The 19,000-nt window shown below is 38.7% G+C and overlaps 1 protein-coding gene across 3 annotated transcripts in view; it reads left to right on the forward strand.

Annotated features, from left to right (window-relative positions):
• DLGAP1 (DLG associated protein 1) overlaps window positions 1-19,000 on the forward strand; it is a 732,246-nt gene that overhangs the window by 363,020 nt on the left and 350,226 nt on the right. For all 3 annotated transcript variants that reach the window (XM_077492513.1, XM_077492515.1, XM_077492514.1), the window contains exon 4: window positions 13,763-14,802. In XM_077492513.1, the coding sequence (XP_077348639.1) occupies window positions 13,834-14,802 (969 nt within the window). In that variant the 5' untranslated portion in view covers window positions 13,763-13,833. The remainder of the gene's footprint in view (window positions 1-13,762; window positions 14,803-19,000) is intronic.

A 19,000-nucleotide genomic window follows, 5' to 3' on the forward strand; every position in this document is an offset into this window, starting at 1 on the left:
TGTGTTTTATTTTTCTGTGAAAGGAGGAGAGAGATACATTGTATCTCTTTCTTTCCTTGCAGAGAAAAAAACCTGTGTGAAAAAAAAAAAAATAATAGCAAAAAAATAAAATACAAAAAATACCTAGATCAAGGTGTGATCTAGGTCAGTGTCAGAGTCAGTGTTTGGGTCAAGATCAGGGTCAAAGGTCAAGATCAGGGTCAAAGGGTAGGGTCAGTATTTATTTATTTTTTTTAATTAGTATCTGTGTCAGTTAGTGCCAGTACATCAAATGAAAGCCCAATTTGTCCTGAAAAAAAAACAAGGTATAATCGACTTAGATGCACAAAGTAGTTGTGATGATATGTACATTTTTACTAACACGTGTCAAAGTTGCAAAATTGTGCTTAGACATTTAGATTTGTTTTACCCTTAGGCGCTAAATGTTAGGATTGCAAAGGAACAGATATAGATAATTCTTGTCGCGATGACGTGATCAAGCCTCAACGCATTTCAGCCAATAGGAAAGGACATCATCAGAAAGGTCTCTGATGAAGGCCTTTCCTATTGGCTGAAACATGTCAAGTCTTGATTGCGTCATCATGACATCACATCCTCCCCCATAAATTAAGAACAGGGACCGAGCCTTGCCGCAAATGAATGGCGTCCAATGAAGATTGGACAGATTACCCTCCTAAATAACACATGCTGATCACAGTGGGTGCCAGGCATAGGCACCAAACCATGTGAGTGCATCCTTTAAATTTTGATTTTTGATTTTTTTAATAAAAACTTTTTACACTATGGGAGCCTCCCATCTGTCATTTTCTCTTCCCATCCATGGAGGACTATCCTAAGCAAAGCTGATCTTGGATAATGTAATCTAGGGGTCTTTACTCCCCACAAAGCACAAGCGATCACTCTAGCAATAGTTGGTCAACGTTTAGGGGTGAGTGTACATCCATGTGGGGCACTTCTGTCTGAACACTGAATATTGGAGCACCTATCAACTTTTCATGCACGAGCACTGTATTTCACTAGTGGGATGTTTTCATTGAATAACATGTTTGATTCACATAAACGTGTTTAATATGTTTGTATTTTGTACTTGCTAAGCGCGGTGTTCTACGTGACACTAGTCAGCTCACACTTACACTGCTACTGGCAATTGTTTGCTTACAGATTATTCACTTTCTTTGGCGCAAAGTTTTCTTTGTTTACTTGAAAGTACCACAGAAAATTTTGTGAATGAGGCTATAACGTGTTTCAACTTCATAAATAAAAAAGATAGTTATTACAATATATTTTGAATCGCTTTAAAAGCAAAATCAATCAATTGCAATACTTCAGTTACAAAATCTACAACGAAATCTTCCCAAATTAGGTAAACTGACAGGAAAAATCTTTATAGTGGGATATTATAAAACATTAAAGGGGATATTTTTCTGTCTCACTTTTTATAAATAGGCCCATTAGTAAACTAAAATATGTTGTTCAGCATATGACTTCATTTTAATGAAAAATGTTGTGAGTTACAAACCTGGAATTCAAATTCGCTCCTGTCAATTAGTAGGAGCATAAGGTTAGAAAGAACAGAACGGCTTTTCTGTTACTGGAATAATATCAAACTTCAGCTATCCAATATCATTGTTATGCAAGACTGCAGAAACATGAGCAAATATAGTTGTAGCAATAAAAATGTTTTTTATTGAGAAAAATGTTCATAGAAATAAAAAATAAAAATTGTAACTAAAATGTTCCTCATGTAATTCACAAACCATTTAAAGCTTAAAAAAAAAAAAAAAAAAAATCACGCTGAAATACCTATTTTGAGAAACGTGTTGCTTCGGCCCACTAAGGCTTTGGTTACATGATCTCAGTTGAAACAACATTACGAAAGTGCCAGCTAGTCAGTGGCTCTGCCTAAACACTGACGTTCTTCCTTGCCTGAAATTTTGTAAAAGCTAGGCTAGCACAGTGTAAGTACAGAGCCACTTACCGTAAGTGTGAACCAGGCCTAAGTTCATTTCATTTCAAAATACTATGCTTTTGTTCCTTGTAAGTTTAATTCATACTGTTCCTTTAGAGACCATACACAAAAAACTACCATCTTTCTCATGTGCACCAAGTGCCTCTAGCTGTTGGGCTTCAAAGTGCAATAAACTGAACAGCTCTGTACACACAAAAGTGCTCTGTATTTGGCAGATTTGGATGTCCCAGCTTGTGGCTTTTTAGTGGGTCATCTGAGGCTGTTCAGCATGTCTGCAAATCGTAATTTATTGTAATTTTTTGAGGTCTTATGTCAATCCTCATTTGTCAACAGTTTTTACAGCAGCACAATAGTCACTCTATTTCAGTAGTTTCTAAGATTTTTAGATTAGCATAAGACAACAGCTGTTCCCCTTTGGTTATGGTGCATTAATTTCACTTTCCAAGCATAGACAGAGCATAGGAAAGTCATTGTCTTCTGACACTTTAAGGCTGAGTTCACACATGTTTAATGTCAAGGGAGGAATATTGGCCTACACAATGCATATATGTGTTGACACAGTAGGAACTATGGGAAAAATTGATTCGGCTGAAGAATTAATTCAGACATAAAATAAACTGAGGGAATCCATCTCCCTACATTCATCAAGTGCAATCAAATTCCTAATGATTAATGAGATCCCAACACCATAAGGCACTGCTTGATAGCAATGCCAAAATCATACTTCTGCTGAAAAGAGACATTCAAAGAGTGCACAAATTACATGAGTAAATGAATGATTGTAACAATGATGCCTATGCCTAAAGAAAGGAATTAGGTTGTGCCATTATCAGTGCTTCTTGCTCCAGTACAAAGCTCAAACAGTGATCACACTTGTAAGACTATGCTTAACAGAATTCAAGGCACCACTTGTGCTACAGAAACTAACAAGAGATGTCAACTCTGATGACAAAACCTATCATGGGTAATCATGTCCACATGAGCGAATCATCTTACGTTAACGGAACAACAAAATAAAATACTCCGGACAACAGCAGGAGAAAAAACTATAACAGGTGACCTAAGTCTAATACAAAGATATCAAATATACTGATGTTCATCAGTGCATGGACTGTGTATCTGGTGACTCTAAACCTACTTCAGTGGACTGAAAGAGTTGCTTACAGAGAACCAGCTACAACTTCAGGCTAGTCCTGTTAGAGACAAAACTACACTTGACAACTGTAAACCAATTACGTCCTTACACATAGGAAATCTTGATCAGAGCTTTAAATGCTTTGATTCTCTCTTCTGGCAATAGAGTCTCGTCTATCAAGATCCAAGCTGACACTGCTGACAATGCACTGAAGAAACTCTTCGCTCTAAGCAGCTTCTACCTGCTGCCACTTGAACCCCAGGTGCCAAAGTCAAACTAAGTTGTCTATGCTCATTCCTCAGAAATAAAGAAAGGTGCCGTACACACTGGATATATCACACATCTCCACGTTTATTGTAGCACATTCAGAAACATGGCAGTAAAGGTTTCCACCCTGAGACCGCTTCCTCTAATGCATTTCACTCAATCATCGATGGGGGAGAGTCAAGAGGAGGATATATGCAACACCTGATGCATCTTAAAGCGTCATCTATTCCTTAAACAATTAAACTGGGTAGTAGGCACAATGACAAACACACAAATATAGATCAAAAAAGGGTTTTGTTTAAAAGTTTTTTGAGAAAGTCTCATGGAGGAAGTCCATACACTTGTGTCAGCTACTGATCCAGAGTGCAGCCCACTCTGTAGTAAACAGATGAAAAGAAGAGAAAGAAGCGCCACTAAGTGTAGTATTAGGTACAATTTATTATAGCCTCATATTGGGTTACTCACAAGAGGTAGATATAGTACAAGCTCTTTATCAAGGTAATCTCTGGGGGGGTCTGTCTGTGTGCTCCTAGTGTGCCGAGTAGACTGGATGTCTCACACATTCTGGGACCTGTGATGTCAGCACCCCTCATACCATCTGCGCTATGCTGTGATTCAATCTGAGGTCCATCTTGGATCCCAGAACAGCGAGAGAGCTTCAGAGCTTTCCTCACCGTGAGACATCCAGTCTACTCAGCACACGAGGAACACATGTACAGGCCCCCAAGCAATTACCTTGATAAAGAGCTTGTACTAAATATACTTCTTGTGAGTAACCCAATATGGGGGCTATAATAAATTGTACCTTATACTTCACTTAGTGGCGCTTCTTTCTCTTCTTTTCATCTATTGTTTAAAGAAGCTTGCATGCCAGTAGTGTCCTGCTAACAGACTATTCAATTATAAACTAATGCATCAGGATTACCAAAAATCAGCCTAATAATAGAGCACAACAAAATTGACAATATAAATACAAGTTTACATTTATACAAACAATGCTGTGAAAAAGTATGTGCCCCCTTTCTTTTCTTTTTACTTTTTTGCATATTTCAGCGAGTGAAATGCCTGATCCTGGATAATCAACGTGTAACCTGTCATGAAATTGCAAGACGCATCTTTCTGTGGAAACAGTGAACACAATCATTCACAAACATTAGCATTTTCAAAAAGATAGCGCACGTGGGGTACCAAGAAAGCTTTCCACTTTTGACCAGCACATTACAGCAACTCAGCTGGGAGGTATTGCCACATCCCTCTTAAAGCCCAGGCCTCGCTCCAAGTGATTTCCACCTGTTTGGACCCCTAGAAGAGTTCTTAGGAGTCAGCATTTCAGCACTGATAATGAAGTGATATAGGCTGTCCTAGGATAGTTCATGCGTACTGGCAATTCTTTCTATGTCAAATGCTTTCCAGACATAGGTTAAATGCTGGGATAAGTGTACCTGTCAAAAAAGGTACCCATTCTCTGTAAAATAAGAAAAAGAAGTGTTCAGGTGGGGGGGGGGGGTTAAATGGCACTTTCACTTGTGAGTTTAGGTCTGCTTTAACCCCCTCCCACCTTGCCTATTGTAAAACGTGAGCCAGGGGCAGCAACCCTGTTATCCTGAGGGGACATCATATGACATCCTCCTGCAATCGGGCCATGCTCCAGCAAGATCTGTCACCTGCTGTGTCCATCGGACACAGCTGATGGCATATCACTGTACTGGCTCACTGCCGGTACCATGTGATTGTTGTGGACAATCACAGCAGATCACATGACAATTATACACAATGAAAGGCTTTGATTCGTGCCTTTCATTGTATACTATTGGGATGAGCTCTGTGATTGGTCACAGCGATCACATGGTACAGACAGGGCCAATCCCATCCCATCTGTACCATGTTATTAGCTGTGGCCAATCACAGCCAATCACAATAGTAAACACTGAATGAATAGTTTTCATTCGGAAAAAAAATGGTTACTTATAACTGTAAAATTTTGTTATGAGCAATTATAGTGTTTAAAAATATATATATACAGTATCTCATAAAAGTAAGTACACCCCTCACATTTTTGTAAATATTTTATTATATCTTTTCATGTGACAACACTGAAGAAATTACACTTTGCTACAATGTAAAGTAGTGAGTGTACAGCTTTTATACCAGTGTAAATTTGCTGTCTCCTCAAAATAACTCAACAAACAGCCATTAATGTCTAAACCGCTGGCAACAAAAGTGAGTACACCCTAAGTGAAAATGTCCAAATTGGGCTCAATTAGCCATTTTCTCTCCCCAGTGTCATGTGACTCGTTAGTGCTACAAAGCCTCAGGTGTGAATGGGGAGCAGGTGTGTTAAATATTTTGTTATCGTTCTCACTCTCTCATACTGGTCACTGGAATTTCACCTCATGGCAAAGAACTCTCTGAAGATCTGAAAAAAAGAATGGTTGCTCTGCATAAAGATGGCCTAGGCTATAAGAAGATTGCCAAGACCCTGAAACTGGGCTGTAGCACAGTGGCCAAGACCATACAGCGGTTTAACAGGACAGGTTAAATTCAAACCTAAACACCACTGTATTTAAGATAACCAAAATATTCAAATAGATTGCACAACAGTACACCAGCTGCAGTAAAAAAAATTCTAAAGGCAATAAGATACAATATAAGATAGTTCACTGTGCTTAGTGTTAAGATAAGTTAATATACACATATATCTCTTATACAGTCCCAATAACTGATGATATAAAGTGCTCCTGCCTAAAAACGTATCCGTGTGCAGATGAGCTCAGACTGGGTGCCCCACATGGATGTGGGGGTTGACCACCTATCTCTAGTGTGGTCTTTCAAGCGTGTGGGGATACCCCTGTGGAAGTCTGTTGACTGATGTCAAATAGAAAAATGCCTCATATAGATGGATGGAAATAACAGAAAGAAATCCTCATTGTGCAGTGCCGTTATAAACGATTTATTTTTGTTAAAAACAATATAAAATTTCCACTCACATTTGAAGGTGCCTATCGTCCTGGTAACCGACGTGTATAGCAGGTGATTTTGTGATAGGTTTATTGGCCCACTCATGGGTAACACCGCTCTCAGCATTCGGCTCGATTCCCGGGTATTCATTTGGGCGGAAGTATGTCATGATGATGCGGTAAAACCTCTTACCTCTTAACTCCTTACCTAGGTTGAGTGCACGTGCTCAGTTTCATATCCGTAGGTTGTCTTTGGGAAATAGACATATAAGTGCTGCCAGCATTGCTGCAGAGGTTGAAGGGGTGGGGGGGTCAGCCTGTCAGTCCTCAGACCATATGCTGCACACTGTATCAAACTGATCTGCATGGCTTTCATCCCAGAAGGAAGTATCTTCTAAAGATGATTCACAAGAAAGCCCGCAAACAGTTTACTAAAGACAAGCAGACTAGGGATATTGGATTACTGGAACCATGGTGAGGAGTACAAAGACAAGTGTGTCTTGCCTACAGTCAAGCATGGTGGTGGGAGTGCCATTGTCTGCAACTGCATGAACTGCATGACTGCTGCCAGCACTGGGTAGCTACAGTTCATTGAGGGAACCATGAATGCCAACATGCACTGTGACATACTGGAGCAGTGATGATCCCCTCCCTTCGGAGATTGGGCCGCAGGGCAGTGTTCCAACATGACCCCAAACACACCTCCAACATGACCACTGCCTTGCTAAAGAAGCTGAGGGTAAAAGTGAGGGACTGACCAAGCATGTCTCCAGACCTAAACCCTATTGAGCATCTGTGGGGCATTCTCAAACAGAATGTGGAGGAGCGCAAGGTCTCTAACATCCACCAGCTCCGAGATGTCATCATGGAGGAGTGGAAGAGGACTCCAGTGGTAACCTGTGAAGCTCTGGTGAACTCCATGCTCAAGAGGGTTAAGGCAGTGCTGGAAAATAATGGTGGCCACACAAAATATTGACACTTTGGGCCCAATTTGGACATTTTCACTTAGGGGTGTACTCACTCAGCGGTTTAGACTTTAATGGCTGTGTGTTGAGTGATTTTGAGGGGGAAGCAAATATACACTGTTATACAAGCTGTACACTCACGTCACATTGTTGCAAAGTGTCATTTCTTCAGTGTTATCGCATGAAAAGATAAAATAAAATATTTACAAAAACGTAAGGGGTGTACTCACTTTTGTGAGATGCTGTATATATATTCTAATCACCTCCTGAGAATAGTACAATGTTACTATGGTATAAACAAAATTGTAAAAAAACAAAGGAAAAAATTTAATAAAAAAGAAAAATTTTAATAAAAAATTTTTTTTATGTTTTTTACATACTGTCACCAGTCAGTGTCCCTGATTACCACAACACCAGTGGTATGATGATGCTGTACTGCACTGGTGACATTTTCTTGTAATTTCTTAATTTTCCAAAGAATTGTAACAAAAAATGACAGCTTCAAATAACTTGTCCTGCCTTTTACTAAACCTTGGATTGTGTACTTTCATAAAAGGGTAATTTGGGGTGATATTTGTGCTGTCCTGGCATTTTTGGGCCTCAAGAAATTAGATAGGCCGTCAGTACATCAGGACTGATCGATTTTTAGATATGTATACAATTGTTTGTGGACTCTAAAACTTTGCTACAAACTAAATAATATACATTGTTTTGGTTGTTTTCACCAAAGAAATGTAGCAGTATACATTTTGGCTTAAATTTATGAAGACAAATTATTTATTTGCAAAATGGTATACCAGAAATGAAGAAAAATATAGGGTTTTTTTCAAGATTTTTGGTCTTTTCTCATTATTTAGCAATGGTGGTAAATACATACCACCGAAAGAAAGCTCTATTTTTTGAAACAAATGAAAAAATGTCATATGGGTACAGTGTTGCATGACCGGGCAATTGTCTCGGGCAGGAAGGGAGTAAAAGTATTCGGTATTGAAATGGTTAAAGCATATGTACAGTAAACCAAAGTATCTCTCACACTGTTATAACAGAGCAAATATAAGTAAATACCATTTTTGTTCCTTGTATTAGCAGTCACATGACTACATGACCGCTATGCAGCTCTCACACCCTGCAGGACCCTGAGATATAGGGCCACCAAAACCCCTGCAGGTCACATGAGCTGGTGACACTGCCAAACTTCAGTGTTGACAGGGACACTCCCTACAGAAGCTAATCAATCAATCAAGCTAATGGCTGCATGTGATGTGTAAAGGTGATTATGAGGGAGGGAGTGCTCAGCACCAGCATGTGTCAGCATATCAGCATGGATGTCGCACCACTTCTGTAAACTAAATCTATCTAAAACCAAGCTGATGATAATCCCATCCGTGCCCCCCTCCATTGCTTTTTCATCAAAATCAATAATGCAATCATCAAAGCTTGTCATTGTCTAAAGCTTGTAGACTTCACCTCCGTAACATTTATAAAATTAGCTCATTTTAAACTAATGAAATCACCATGCTACTCATTCACTCCTTTGTTATCTCTTGCTTTGACTACTGCAACTTCCTTTTCATAGGCCTAACTCTCCATAGGCTATCCCCTCTTCATTCCATCATGAATGCTGCTGCCAGACTCATCTACCTTATCAACCGCTCATTGTCTGCTACATCTCTCTGCCAATACCTACACTGGTTTTCAATTGCCCAGCGAATTAAATTCAAAATACTAACTACAACATACAAAGCCATTCACAACTCTACCCTGAGCTACATCACTTATCTTGTCTCCAAATATCACCCAAACCATCCTCTCCGCTCCGCTCAAGACCTCCCACTCTCTAGCTCACTTGTCTTCTCCTCCCATGCTCCTCTCCAGGACTTCTCCAGAGCCACTCCCATCCTCTGGAACTCTCTGCCTCAATCTGTCCAGCTATCTCCTACTCTGGCTGCCTTTAGGCGAACCCTAAAATCTCTCCTCTTCAGGGAAGCCTATCATGTCTCCCACTAATCTTTCATCACTTTCATCAGCTCGTCCCCCACAATTATAACCTTTTGTATCACTTGCTCCACCCTCTTAGATTGTAAGCTCTTATGAGCAGGGCCCTCCTAACCCTCTTGTATTTTATTTTATTGTAACTGTACTGTCTCCCATTTAGATTTTAATTTATACAAATCCTGTATAATAATAATAATAATAATAATAATAGACCATCACATTAGGGAGAATTCCTTAAAAAGAAAAATGCATATTCTACTGTGTCCTTATATTGATATATGATTTACTAAAGGAAAATAGTCTGTTCACTTTGCATGGGAATTTGCAGTTTTCAATGAAATTCCCCAGAGGTTAGTAAATGTGTTAAAATTTTTAAGAAATCCAAGTAAAGAATTGCAAGTATAAAAAATTGGTTGCACATGATTGGATGATGGAAGTCAGCAGAGCAAGGTAAACAGTCTACACTATTTACCTTTAGTAAATCAACCCAGTGCCTCTGGATTAGAGACTTTATAGATGGCGTCCCTGGAAAATATACGGAAGAATTCAGACCAACATTATACACCCATTATTGAAATAGTCCGCTTTTCATAGATAAATTATATATTTTGTAGATTTAAATTGTGCTATATTATACTGTTTTTGTCTAGAGAAACTAATCATGGGCCTACTGAGTGCATTATTGTTGCATTATTCTGCCTTCCTTTCTATCTCTAACCTATCATTGCCCTTTTTTTTAGCATGTCATTGTGATAAGAAGACAACTTGTAACTATGCGATTCCATAGCGAGATCATATGAGTATATTGCTTTAAACCTGGCAGTTGCCTCCTAAGAGGAGTAACCATATCAGCAGTGGCACCACAGTCCCTTTAACAAGAGGCACACTGAGATTACCTCTTCTGCAGGGAATCAGTTGTCATCACTCAGCATACTATACTTGAGCTTTGGATGCTTATAAATACTTCTTCTCAATATCCCTTGAAGCTAAAATGCTCCACTGAAAATAGTTCTGATCAAAGCCATGTAAGCATGTCATTTTCCAGTCTGTTTTATTCATGCTGTGCTGAGGAAGAGATCTTGGAAAAATGCTTGCTCCATCTGCCTTGGCTGCTTCAAGGTGTTCATTTCTTTTATGTTGAATGGCAAATTCTCAGAAGCTGATGCTTTGTGATATAAACATTTGCTTATTAAAAGTTCTAACACCTTTTATGTACCGTGTTGTGCTATGTTAAACAATGTCTTGGAATTAGGTCATTCCTGCTGAGTGAGGCTGAACTTTATCTTGACAAGCTTCCTTGTGATATTAAGTATTGTACTATAAGTGAAGAGAATTGCATATCTGGCCATTAAATTCTGCTCGTATAACAGACGTTGTTATTAATGATCAGTTTATATATTTTTTTTACATTTATGAATTAAATTTTAGTATATTTTTTAACTTTTCATTACATTATAAAGATTCTTGACCTTTAGCTTGTGCTTGAATAATAATGAGCATTGCATTGCACACAACACTGGCACACTGGTGACTACCACCCAATGACAGCCTTTATTTCTCAAGGGCACCAACGACATGATATTTCTGTTGTAGTTTATGAAATCTATCTAACATATCAGAGTATCATTCCTGCAGACCTGTTAGGCCTAACATTTGCCACGCACCCCTTTTTGCTATGCTGTTCCATATGGTGGAGTGTACACTGTACAGTAGGCAGAGAGATTGCCTATTTCTTAATATACAGCTATTTCTGCCAGGTCTCTTTATACGCATTACTAAGCAGATTGTCTAAAAAGCACAGTGCTAGTAATTTGATAAAGACTGATGGATATACAGTGGTATACAGCCTCAATGCAGGGAGAACAGGCAATTGTGGGAAGGGTTGGTGGGAACCCAAAGGCACTCATAGGCAAAGTATAAGTCCATGGACTTTATCAGCAGAAACCTTTTAACTTCCAGATTGCAAAACAACCAAATCCGTCGGATTTTGTCCGTCGGATCTTGTCCGAAACTGTTGCATACACACGGTCGGACTAAGTTGTCGAAAAATCCGATCATTCAGAATGTGATGATGTAATTTCGTTATGATGGGACTACGTTCAGGCTAGTAGCCAATAGCTTTGATGTAGGAATTTGATCTGAGCATGCGTGGCACTTGGTCCGATCAAAATTCTCTACACATGATCGGAGTATGTCCGATCGAACCAGTTGGTCGGAAAATATTTCCAACAAGTTGGAAAATTGGGTCCGGCGGATATTCCGACGGAATCAGTCCGATGCATACCACACACAGTCGGATTATCCGACAACATGGTCCAATAGGACACATTCCGACGTATTCTCTGACCGCGTGTACAAGGGCTTAGGCCGCGTACACACGGGCGGATTGTCTGCCCAACTAAGTTCGTCAGACAATCCGACAGACAGTCCGTCCAAATTTTGAATGAACGGACTTGACCACACACGATGAACAGACAGTCCGCTGAAAACTTGCGCGATGACGTGTACAGCACGTACGACGGGACTAGAAAAACGACGTCCAATACACTGCAATGCAACCTTCGGCCGTGTAAATCCTTTCTGAGCATGCGCCATACTTAGTCCGTCCAACTTGCCTACACACGAGCGGACGGTCCGCTGAAACCAAGTTTGGACGGACAAAACCAAGTTTCAGCGGACAAAATTACGGAAATTCCGAAAGACAAAGTCCGTCAGACTGTCCGCTGAAAAACTCCGCTGAAGCCCACACACGAGCGGATTTTCCGCTGAAACACGGTTCAGCGGACTAAGTTGGGCAGACAATCCGCCCATGTGTACGCGGCCTTAGAATGATAAGCCCCAGGAGCCATGGCGAAATGGGGCCCTGACTAATAGAAGAAGGGCACAAGATAATGTTTTCTTGCTCAGGCTGCTGGCAGCTGCTTTAATTAAATGCAGTTAGGAGCAATTGGTTGTCGTGGCTAGAGGGGAGCAATATTGTTGGGCTACCAGAGAAGGAGAATGGGTGGCCACACTGACCTTTGGTTCCTTCAGTTAATGTCCTTTGTGTTTTTTTTTCTCAGTCTATTATGGTATTTTACTTTATCAATGTTTAAGATGACTTCTGAGTTGTGTCCTTTGTGAGCTTTGGGTAGTCGAACACCTGTTTGAAGTATATGGAAAGCACAGGATGTTAGATTACATTGTGGAGTTAGATAGTCAACTTGGAGATGGTTGTTTGTTAGCAGTCATGACTTGTGACCTATCATAAATAATGTGATGGCCCTTTCCAGCCAAAGAAGTTTCAATTGTGGTTATTTAAACAAGGCCATCTTCTTCATGAAGTTACAATGTGCCTTGTAGTGACATGCTGACTTTAAAAAAAATCATAGTATTTCTTGTCACCCTAAATAACATCATACTTTAAAGGGTAACTCCTTTAAAAAAAAATATTAAAAAAAAAAAAAAATAGCAAATAAAAAAATAGCAAATAAAAAATAATAATATAGCATATACAACTGCGACTCAAGTCATATTGTAATTAAATGTTAATAAAAATGACCTTTCCTTTTCAATCTGCAGCTCTGTAATTTTCTATAAAATGCAATGCAATATTTCCTGCTTGTGTCATTGGTTCACTGATTTTCCCAGTCTACACTAAGATACTAACCAGATTTCAGGCATCCCCTACAACAATTTTTTTTATTTTTGGTGAGATGCTCCCAATAGGAAATCACGTCTAAGGGAATGCAGACCTTGCAATTTTCTATATTAGAGCCCTGAAGGTGCAGCACCTGATTGATAATTATGAAAAAAAAACTCTCATTAGATTCACTTTCCACATGGACACAAACACACAGGGATTTCTTCAGAATAACAAAAGGTAGGAATCTACAATGAAGTTTGTTAAAATCCTTGTAATGTATATAGACCACCCAGTGTTTTTTTTTTCTCAACAAAAGTGGAGGTATATTATTACCACATAGATACCTAATCTGCTTCTGAAAAAACATTTGAAAACTGTTTATATGACTTTAAAAATACATTTGTTTTCTGTTTCTGTTGTTTTACAGAAAGCCAATGTCTTATACTGTATGTATTGAAAGTGGCTTATAGTTCTTCACCTGGTCACACTTTATTCAGTATGCGTTATTCACATTGTTAATGATAACAGACACTTAAGGACTCAAAGGTGTTTAAATTATACAACTGGCTCAGCTGGCTATACCCTTGAATGTGCTTACCATTGGCAGAGCTTCTGCCTTCTGAGTATAAATGTACTTACCAGTTTTACTTGGCACAGCCTGTCAATATAGAATGCTTATTTTTAATACAAAAATGAATAGTCACTTTTTTAGTATTGAAGCATGCCATATGCCTACCCTATGGGTATTTGAATTGTTTTTAGTTATTAGAAAAGTGTCAATAAGTGTTGGTGTCTGCTTTTTCTCATTACTGAACTTATAATATCTAACATGTCTTTTCTGTTTTTTAGGCCTTTGCTTAAGACCTCCACACTGACCACATCAAATAGTCAATGACTTTGACATATCATTCATCTCAATTATGAAAGGCATATCAAGCAGCCGTAGCCATCATCATGGGGTTGTTTGTGATTCAGTATGTGAAACCTTGCCTCATCACACAGACAGAAAGCCATATTTGCTGAATCCAGTAGATCCTCATCCTGCAGATCATCCCTACTATGCTCAAAGGAACTCCTATCCAGTAGAATGCATGATGTCCTATGGGGATCAGATTGCTAGTAGTACTTTTCCAAGGAGACATTACAGTTCTCACCATGAGCTTAAGGATGAATGTGCACTAGTCCCCCATGGAACAGTTGGAAAAGGTAACCGCCTTCCTACCAATCTCTTGGACCAATTTGAAAGACAAATACCTATCAATCGAGATGGCTATCACACTTTGCAATACAAAAGGAGTGCCGTGGAGCATCGTGGTGACAGTCCTGGTAGAATACGTCACTTAGTTCACTCGGTTCAGAAACTCTTTACAAAATCCCATTCTCTTGAAGGACCAATGAAGGGAAATAGCAATGGAAGCAAAGCCAGCCCAGATGAGATGCAAACCGTGAGATATGGCAAGAGGAGTAAAAGCAAAGAAAGAAGAGCTGAAATGAAACCAAGAACAAACATTTCAGGGTGGTGGGGATCACAGGATAATCTAGACAATGATGTTTGCATGTACCATGCACCCTCTACAGTTATGACTATGGGTAGATGCCCGGAGCGTTCTGCATCTCAGTATTTCATGGAGGCTTACAATACACTTAGTGAGCATGCATTAAAGTCATCAAGAAGCAATAATGATGTGAAATGTAACACTTGTACAACAAATTTACCCGTGAGTTTACCTGTAAGTTTGGACAGCCAGATGTTGAAGAAAAGTTCTTGGGCATCAGCGCTCACAGTAAGCAGGGCGCGGGAGGTGTATCAGAAACCTGCAATAAACATGGAACAGGCAATGGTAAAGTCTGAGTCCTGTCAACCAGAGAGGTCATTTCAGTATCTACAGGTATGTTATAAGAATTATTTTTTATGTGACACGTTTTATTGTTGTATACTTCACTTATGTGTTAGTACCAACAACTTTCTTAGTTGTGTGGCAGATCAATTATCATCACAGGTCGCATTATGGTGATTCCATCACTCTTTTCCACAGGGTCTCTCTTCCTTATGAGGACAGGGAGCCCTGCACATTATTTATGTATAAGAGGTGTACTCTACTGTATCAAACATCCGTTAGTCAACTATTGCTGAAAAAGCTTCTTTTTTTAAAATTGTCAGATGTGGCATACAAGCCTCTCTGACATCAAATTAAATGTAAAGTTTCTTAAGCCACCACGCATAAATGCTATTCAAAATTCTCTAGTGAATTAATTATAGTTCTGATTTAGTTTATTCTATCATCATTGACTGGTAACATAAAAAAGTAGAACATATTATTCTCTGTATGTATCTCACTCAGATATTATCAACTCACATCCAATCTCTAGTCAGTATTGCATTTCCCTTACCTAGGTACAAATTGTACTAAAGATTGATTTATTCTGCTGTTACCTGAATATATTCGGGAAAAGAGGTATGGCATTTATGAGTATCAGTCACTGGGACTTTAGTCACATAGCCAGGAAAACTGTTTGTTGGTTCCTATTGTTATTTTCTAATTAAGCAGAGGCATACCACGGCTTTGCGGGTTCCTTTATTATATAGAATATGACGTTTTTTACTATACTGGAAGTGTAAATATCAGATGTATATATCAGATGAATGAACAATCTTCATGAACCTCTTTTTTGAGTTATGTTACCCAGTGTTTTAATATTATCCAGTATTTACAGCTTCATATTTGATTAGATTTAGGGCTTTGCACTTTGCAAGCCAAGGATACATTAGCTGTTCTGCCTACTACCAAGTGTCTGTTTAACTGAGCTCAGCTTAAAGTTTCCAAATGAAATAAATAACATTAATTAATCTTACTGGATTGAGAAGAATGCTTTTTGGACCTGATGATGTAAATTATTAATATGTGAACAAACTGATGTCGCAGATATTGATCATAGAAAATGTATAATACTGTATGAGCAGAACTGTGCCTCTTAGTTAGTGTCATAGTGACACATCATGTTAATGATTATGCTATTTAGATTCCTTTCAATCTTATGTGCATTATGTTTTTAGGTGAATGATCCCTCTTATATATCTTTGTAAATGTAGTTTAAATGTAGTTTAGCAGTTATAACACAAATGTCTGTATTGAAAAACAAAAACAGAAGGATATGTGTTAAAGGTTATTCATGGAGAAAAATCTTACTTATATGCAAAGAATTTCATTAGCACTGTACAGCAAGTAAACAGAATACATGTCTGAATCTGCTCTAACATATACAGTAACATGAAAGGAAGGGTAACCCCTGGAAGTTGCACATCTATGGTGTCCTACTGCAATGAATGGAGTGGCAACCTCAGCCTGGACTCGGGCCAGGCCACGCTCCTAATGCATTTTACTCCACCCCCCCCGGAGCTTAGTCATGGGTGTTCCCATGACTAAGCTATCGGGGGGCGGAGTGAAACATGCTGGGGGCGTGACCTGGTCGGCATCCAAGTTGAGGTTGCCACTCCATTCATTGCAGTAGGACACCATAGATGTGTAACTTCCAGGAGTTACCCTTCCTTCTTTGTCCCTTTGCAGGAGCCAGCATGGGTTCCATCCCCTGTCAGCACTCTAGCAGCAGCTGAGGATGCCCTGTCCACATACCCCATCCCTATCGAGCTTGAGCGGCCCACACACATTTCTCAGGTCACATATACTGTACAGTAACTGTGGGGCATCCAAGTAGGTGACCGGGTAATCAAATAGTACTGTCTTTAGTCCGTGGTATACAGGCATACCCCACTTTTAAGTACACAATGAGGTTTATTTACTAAAGCTGGAAAGTGCAAAATCAGGCTCCCTTCTGCATAGAAACCAATGATCCTCCATGTTTTATTACCAAAGCTTAATTGAACAATCTGGATTTAGAAGCTCATTGGGTTCTATGCAGAAGTGAGCCTGATTTTGCACTTTCCAGCTTTAGTAAATACACCCCATTGTGTACTTAAAAGTGGGGTATGCCTGTAGCTGGTTAACTTCTTCTGTGTTGTGGCTGGTAATATAAATACCTGGGGACTGCATGAGCCAGGCTAATAGTACCACAGGAACCAATGAGGATATTAGCACACATAGTATGTGAGCGTACGCTTAGTGCACTGTGGCCCTGGGTGCAGGGCCAAATTATTGCTGTTCTTAGGGGTGTTGTTTCATAGTGACAGCGAGCACGGGCTATAAAAGTAGCACTAACTGGTCCCAGTACTACTCATCCACCCCTTCTGTTCTCTCTTCCTCTACCATTCCAGCCTGTCATGCCAGGTGACAGGAGTGGAGATGCTGATGTATTTACTCCAGTAAGACAATCGGTGGGGCCTGGAAACCTCAAAATCTTTTTGATCATCTAGAGCAGGGATATGCAATTAGTGGACCTCCAGCTGTTGCAGAACTACAAGTCCCATAGCATAGCAAGATTCTGACAGCCACAAGCATGACACCCAGAGGCATAGGCATGATGGGACTTGTAGTTTTGCAACAGTTGGAGGTTCGCTAATTGCATATCCCTGATCTATAGTCTTAAGCCAAAATATATAGCGGTACCATCTAAAGTAATGGACCACTGGTAATGTAAGCCAAACAGTCCATTTCATAGTCCAAATTTAAGAATCATCTGTACTTGTTCGTATTTTACCTGGTGGATATGTCTGCTTTGGTTTAGTTTAGTTTGGTTAGTTGGTTTAGTTTAGGTTTTACAAGCCAAGTGTACTGAAAGTTATGTTTGCGAGGTGAAACATTTGTGGGCAGGTTGAAGCAATTAGTTAGGTGCTGTCCCGGCTGGGAGGGTAAGAGTTAATGTCATGCCCGGTTTCTCTGTCTTTTTATTGGGTTTCTGTCTGGGTCCCACTCACTTGTCCTGTGTAATATAAATGTGATCAGTGGTCCGGCTTGGAGAAAAAAGGGTAATACTGTAGCGAGTAAGAGAGGCATGCAAGCCCAGAGAGTTCCAGTGCAACTGTGGGTTCTAAGACCCGTAAGGGATAGAGACAGAAGATGAGACCCAAGCATAAAATATACCTCATGAATAATATAGTGCGTAAAGTGCATATATATCTAACAAGTGCTGAAAACTTATATCAAATATGTATTACTAGACACGTGCAATTCGTTTCGGTCCGAATTCGGTTTTTAACGAACTTCGAGAAATTTGTTAATTCGGAAATATCCAAATTAGTGAAAACCCATTTAACAATTTTTTCCGAATATTCTCAAATTCGAATATTAGTAAATTCAAAAATTAGAGAATTTGGAAAATCGGAAATTCTAAATCCGAAAATCCAATAATTCAGAAATTCGAAAATAAGAATGAAAATTCAAAAGAACGAAAATCCAAAAATAAGAAAGACGTTGCGAAGATTCGAAAACCCAAAAATCCTGAAATAATAATTTAACTATTACTAACAATTAAATTATAGGTATTGGAATTTACGTTGAAATTTGGCTGTTAGTGAACGTAACGAATACCAATTTATCTGAAGTTACGAATGATTTGAACGAAACGAATGCCGTATCTAAACAAATGCAACGTAACAAATTTATAATAATAAATAACAATAGTAATAATAATAAAAAACTTTTTTTTATTATTATTATTATTATTATTATTATTTATTAATTCTTTCTGTTCTATTTGTTTAGATGAGGCATTCGTTATTTCGCATAATTCGCAAACGGATAAATGCGTATTCATTATGTTGACTAACAGCCAAATTTGAAAGGAAATTCCAATACCTATAATGTAATAGTTAGTTATTATTAGTTAATTAGTTAGCTATTATTTAGAATTTTTGGACTTTCGTTCTTTTGAATTTTGGATTTTCTTTCTTATTTTCTAATTTTCTAATTTTCTAATTTTATTTTTTTTTTTCTAATTTCCGAATTTCGAATTTTCGAATTTACGAATTTTTTACAAAAAAAGCGAAAAAAATAAATAAAAATAAAATGAATGAAACAAAAATGAACCAATTTTTTTCGGCAGTGCACATGTCTATGTATTACATAAAAGAAAATATGTCAAATGAAAAACATATAACACTAAAAACAAATAATAGGAGTGATCAGAAAAGCA

This window comes from Lithobates pipiens, unplaced genomic scaffold (assembly GCF_037356315.1).
Source record: "Lithobates pipiens isolate NorthernLeopardFrog02 unplaced genomic scaffold, aLitPip1_a1.2 Scaffold_19, whole genome shotgun sequence".
NCBI lineage: Eukaryota > Metazoa > Chordata > Amphibia > Anura > Ranidae > Lithobates > Lithobates pipiens.